This window comes from Nannospalax galili, unplaced genomic scaffold (genome assembly GCF_000622305.1).
Source record: "Nannospalax galili isolate Female #2095 unplaced genomic scaffold, S.galili_v1.0 scaffold615, whole genome shotgun sequence".
In the NCBI taxonomy this organism is placed as follows: domain Eukaryota; kingdom Metazoa; phylum Chordata; class Mammalia; order Rodentia; family Spalacidae; genus Nannospalax; species Nannospalax galili.
Window position 1 is genome coordinate 570,520 of NW_008336950.1, and position 5,861 is coordinate 576,380.

Genomic DNA, 5,861 nt, shown 5'->3' on the forward strand with positions numbered 1-5,861 from the left:
TGAGGGCTTAGCATGATGAGTATTGTGATCTCATCAGTGTGAAGCATTTGTGGAAGGTGTAGCTTCCACACCTTCCACACGTGGGGGATCTTTTTCTCCACTGTCAGGCACACACAAGAGAGTGCTGATTGTTGACAGAGGCTATTTCCGTTGCAACAAAAATTGTAAAGAAGTATCATTTAATAAGAAAGAATCAGAGAAGTTAGTGAGAATTTTATTGATGATGTCAAGAAGGATAGAGACAGTGTACTTTCAGATTAATGCTTTTACTGAGGAAAGAAGAGAACCCAGGTGAATGCAATCTGTTGAAGACGGTGGTGAATCACCGGGGCATTTCAGGTCACTAGTGTGAGAGAAGAGTGGACGGCTGTCAAGCGTGGCAGGCAGTGCTCGCTCCAAAGCCACATCTGGGGTCCAGGCTCTTCCTCAGGGCTCTACTCTGCTGCTCGACATATCCACAGTCTCCTGAGGGACGCTGCTTCCATTTTCATCCCCCTCGGGGGTGTCCTGCAGAGCCCTCTGCAGAACCGACCTGAGGGTCTGGTGCTTCAGCTGATGTCTGAAGGAGCCGACGAAGAAGTAAATGATGGGGTTGGCACAGCTGTTGACAGCAGTCAGGACAAGTGATCCCAGATAGAGACCATAGGCAAAGACGCCGTAATCAATCTTAATCCAGATTAACAGGAACCAGTGGATGCCAAAAGGCAGGCCGCAGAGCAGGAAGACCAGCACGGTGAGCAGAATGGTTGCATACAACCTGGTGAGCTTCATCCGTCCAGCTCCACAAAATAACCTGGCCAGCAGGGCCAGGCTGGACAGGAAGAGGACCACGAACAAGAAAATCAGGCATGCGGCAGTGAAAAAATTGGATGCCAGACACTGCTTCTCACCCTCATATTTGGTATCCAAGAAGCCGCAGTAAAACCTGTTGAGGATGCTGATCAGCCCAGACACGACCCAAATCAGGGCGCACACGACAGCCGAGGTGTGCTTGGGGCGGTGGATGCGGTACCAGATGGGGCACACCACGGAGAGGCAGCGCTCCGTGCTAATGGTGCTGAGCATGCTCAGGCCCGCGATGTAGGGAAACATCATCACAGTGTTGAAGCAGGGGAGGAAGATAATGTTGGGGTAGGAAAACCTGAAGAGCAGCAGCACCGAGTCTATCTCGTGACACAGGAGGAAGAGAAAGTCAGCCAAGGCCAGGTTCAGGATGTAGACCGAGAAGGCGTTCCTGCGCAAGCGGAAGCCCAGGAGCCAGAACACAACGGCGTTTCCCGTAAGCCCAACCAGCCCGAAGAGGACGATCGCCACGTTTGGGATCAGGGTCCTGCTGTTGAAGCTTCCAGGGATGGTCTTGTCCATTGGATTTGTTGTTGTGACCTCCAGTCCCGAGGCTGAGGTGTTTACGCTCAGAAACCCTCCACTGGTGCTGTGGGGACACAAAGATGTGAGACCTACTTCTTTTTTAAAAGACATTTTTGTTAGCATATGTTGGCTGTACAAAATAGTTTTATTTTGAGATTGTCATACGTCTACCATGTACTTTGCATGATCATCTGCCAGGCTCACATCATGTGGGAATTTCCCTTCTCGTGTTATAGGTGAGGTCATGCGGGCTTGCAGAGGTTAGGGAGTCCTAGAACTTGGTTGCAAACCCATTTCAGTTCCTATAAAGCCTGGAATCACCCCACTGCCCAGACCCTCTATTGACATGGGAATATGTAGTAAGCCCTGCATCACCACACTTTGGTTAAGGAACCAGGCACCTCCAGTCTTGGGTCAGAAATGTTCTCTCAGGTACAAAACAGCACAGAGATCATGACACTCTCATAACTAAGAGGGTTCCATTTACGGTGGGGGAAAAGATCCTGTTTTAGGCCATGAGGAAATATAAGCTCTGGTTAGGACAGGTATAAAGGTGGCTGGGTCTAGTGAGCTAGACCAGGCCCCCAAGGGTCAGCCATTGAGGGCAGAAGCTCCGTTTGTATTCTGGAGTCTAGCTCCGTGTGATGCACGCTGTATACTCATATTTATGCAATAGACGGATGCATGAATGAAGAGTTTACATGAAAGCAGCGGTGATTTTGGTTGGATGAAAATAAAGAAAATGCTTTAGAACATGCACGTATAATGAGAGATAATCTGTATTTGTGTGTGTGTGTGTGTGTGTGTGTGTGTGTGTGTGTGTGTGTGTGTCTGCCCAGCTTTGGATCTATTTAGACAAATTGCTTATGCATCTTCTAATAACTGAACTTGACCGCTGTTGTGCCTTTCAAAGTGAAGACTCCTTATGGCTTTGGTGACCCTGTAGAATCATTTGATACACACCCTGGGGAGTGTGGTTTGTGTTCAAGCTGAACTGCTCAATAATATTGAGGTGAAAACAATATGTGATGACCAGGCCCAAGAGCCACAGCAAAAATAGATATGTGTATGGGAGCATCTCTGAATGACCATTAAATGGTGTTCCTTGGTGTGTATAACATAAGCTCCCATTTTTGTTCCAGAAGATTTGAGGAGAGTTTGATTTGCTGATCAAAGCTTTTCTGTGAGGAGTCTGTGAGGAGTTGTATGAAATATGAAGGGCTTGGAATACAGAGTTGCTTATGTAGATTTCTTTCTTTTTTCTTTAATATTTATTTTTATATATGTGTATGTATGTGTGAGCCTGTCTGGTAGTATGTGCATGTACGTGTATGTATCTGCTGAGACTGGGAGAGGGTACTGGGTCTCCTGGAGCTGGAGTCACAGGTGGTTGTGAGCTGCCCAGTGTGGGTTCTGGGAACCGAACTCCATTTCTCTGCAGGGGCAGCCAGTGCTCTTAACCACTGCGCCAGCTCATGTACATTTCAACTAGAGAAAGAAGATCAGCTCCGGAGTGCATAATGAACAGCAACTGGAGGTTTATCAGTCATTGTCCCTTTGAATAGTATGACTAGCCTATGAGGTAAGAATTAGTTCCCTCTTCTTACAGAGGATGGAACTAGAACACAAACACCACGAGTGATTAGTTCCTAGTCTCCCACAATGTACATATCACCTATGTTGTCTCAAGTTCCCCCATCCCCTCCTCCTTGACCAGCCCTTTAGAATCACCACTGTGTATTGATTACATGTGGATGAGAGAAAAAATAGGAGTAATGTCCAAGTTAGAGTCAAGATGACAATCACTATTGTGGATTAAGAAACAAACTAGAGGGGCTTGGCAGATGGCTCAGCAGTTAAGAGCACTTGCTGCTCTTGCAGAGGACGGGAGTTTGGTTCCCAGTACCCATGTTAGGTGGCTCACAACCATCTGTAACTTCAGTTCCAGGTGATCTGAAATCCTCTTCTGGCCTCCACAGGCACCTGCATGCGTGCACGTACATACACACACACACACACACACACACACACACACACACACACACACACACAATCTAACAAAAAGAAACAACCAGATTAAGCAAACTTCAGAAAGAGAAAGGAAAAGAAACCACATGGGGAACAAAATAGCAGTTGGGTGGAGGACAGCTAGGGGAAGCCAGAATCCAGAAGCTTTCTTCTGCCTCATGGAGGCCGCCATGATTTCAGGATCCAGTGGGTCGGGTTGTAGATCCTGGGATGTAGACAGGATGCAGAAATGCATAGCACCCCCATGCACTCCTTAGAGACATGAGTTACTATGGTCCTGATTGACTGGAAAAAGTAGTAAGAGAAAGACAGTAAATCTGTTATTTCTACTTAGGAAACTTAGAAGTTTGAACTTTTTCTTTAAGGTGTGAGGCACTTTTTTTTCCCCATCAAGTTAAGAGTCCCGTAAGGAACACGTCATACTTGGTTTGTTCACTAATGTACCTTAGGTTTTCTAAAGATCATCTGTTGCAGTGCTCTCACTTAGCACTGGAAAAAACTAAGACTTAATCAGGCAAAGGAATTTTCTTGAGCTCAAACCATACAAAGCCATTCCAATACCTGTCTGTGGTCTCTGGAAGCCCTGTGCAAGCTCCCCCACCTCGTGCTCTCTGACATCAGTTACTGTTTCTGAGGAACTTTAAAAGCGTTTCAATATTTTGAGAGCACAGAATCTGTGGGGCAGTCAGGGGCTATAGAAGTTCCTAGCTAAGTATCCATTCTCTGTCTGTCAATCATTCTAAATAGATTTAAATCAGAAAATGATCCTATTTCCCACTTTTTCATGATGTGCTAACAGCACATGACCAGGTGCTCATCAAGGGGTGGTAAGTAGAGGTGATCAGCCCTTGGGTCATGAGGCCAATAGGAGGAACTAAGTCCCCCTTTCTCTTCCCTTGTCACCAGGGTGGAATCCTGAGGTCAGGAGCCATGTATGGATCCCAAGGATGAGGCTCCTTTCAAGGGACTGGAGAGCAGGAATTTGGAAGGAGTCCTGGCATCCAATGCTGTGGAGCATCCAGCTCAGGTCTAAAACACTTTTTGAAGTCTTTGTAATTGCACTGTGTTAGAGCTGCCAACTTAAACTCTCCTGAACAAGGAGGTGGTTTCCCCACCGGCTGTGTGTGGGCAGTGCGTCTCTTGTCTGCTCATCCTCTTCCCCTGCTGCAGCTGCAGCTGGGGTGGCTTTCTCTCTGGCACCAGCACCTTCTCTTGCCCCTTTATATAGTGTAAGGACAGAAACAGTGTTTCATTATTGCTTGCCTAGGGTGTTTCACAGTGTACTATCAACTCCCTTTAATCTAGCAGAACTTTGAAAACAGTCCCTTCCTGAAATATTCCTCAGCTATTACAGTTTGGTTCATCTGCTGCCTCCTCTGGACCTATCAGAGACATAATTTTGAAAAAGAAGCCTAGCAATGAAGCCTGAGTTTATAGCAGCTCATTTCAGGGATTCAGTGCCTACATCTTTAAGTAAACGTGGGAGCCAGCATTCTTTCCATGAAAGCAGATTTTAGTAGGGGAACCAGGAGGAGGATGCGGAGAGATGGATCAGAAGGGAAAAAGCTCTCTGGTAAACCCCATTTGGAAACTGAAAAATTAGGGTTGCCAGCACCATTTACAGAAATAAACTTGAGGTTTCCTGCCAAAGAAACTCTGTGAATCCCTTTGGGGAGCATTCCAAGGTGGAAATACAGGGAAACTCAGAGTAAGAACCATAACTGACTTCGGGACTGAATCAGTTCATGCAGCACATCTGGCTCTTTCCTGTATTTTCTGCGTAGGGGTGGAGAGTTTACTTGGGACGGCTGGGAGGGTTCTTTGTGGGGATGAATGATTCCAGATGACCCTCTTGAAAAGCCTACAGGAACTGGAGTGAAAGCTGGTGAACAAGAAAAGCATAGTAAGATAAGATGCCGGAACCTGCAATTTCCCATTAAGTGACTGTAGGCAACTCAGAGACAAGATCTGTGAAGTCTGACCCTCATCAAGAGCTTTATGGCCTTGGTTCCATTTTCACTCATTCAGCCTCTTGTCTTGTCCAGCTCCCTCTTTGGAAGTAATTGGTGTTCTGGAGACTTTGATTGACAAGTGCAAGTCTAGGTAGCAATGTCAAGCAATATGAGCTTGCCCTGTGGGGCTGTGCAACTAGAGAATAAAATGTATTGCAGTGTTTCAATGTTCACTGTGGCCCGTTGACCCCTTTAAAGCATTGAAAATCATAGTAGTTATGTATTCATGCTCATATTTCATTTCCCCCAAATAACAGAGGCCTGTATAGGTTGAAATGCCTGAAATCCCTTTCTTTTCATCCTTAGTAGTATATTTTATTATTAGCTCTGACAAGTAAACTTATGTCTGTTTTCAACTTATCAGTATGATGTAGTGAATTTCCTTTAAAAATGTTGGAGGTAAAGGAAAAGAAATAACCTGAAAGAGAAGAACAGTAGGAAACAGGCCTTAAT

At 45.8% G+C, this 5,861-nt stretch overlaps 1 protein-coding gene across 1 annotated transcript in view; it reads right to left on the minus strand.

Moving 5' to 3' along the window:
- Window positions 1-264: 264 nt before the first annotated feature.
- Window positions 265-5,861, minus strand: part of LOC103732972 (mas-related G-protein coupled receptor member A-like) — a 27,481-nt gene continuing 21,884 nt past the window's right edge. The window contains exon 2 of the mRNA XM_029562876.1: window positions 265-1,432. Coding sequence (XP_029418736.1) covers window positions 427-1,432 — 1,006 coding nt within the window. The 3' untranslated portion in view covers window positions 265-426. The remainder of the gene's footprint in view (window positions 1,433-5,861) is intronic.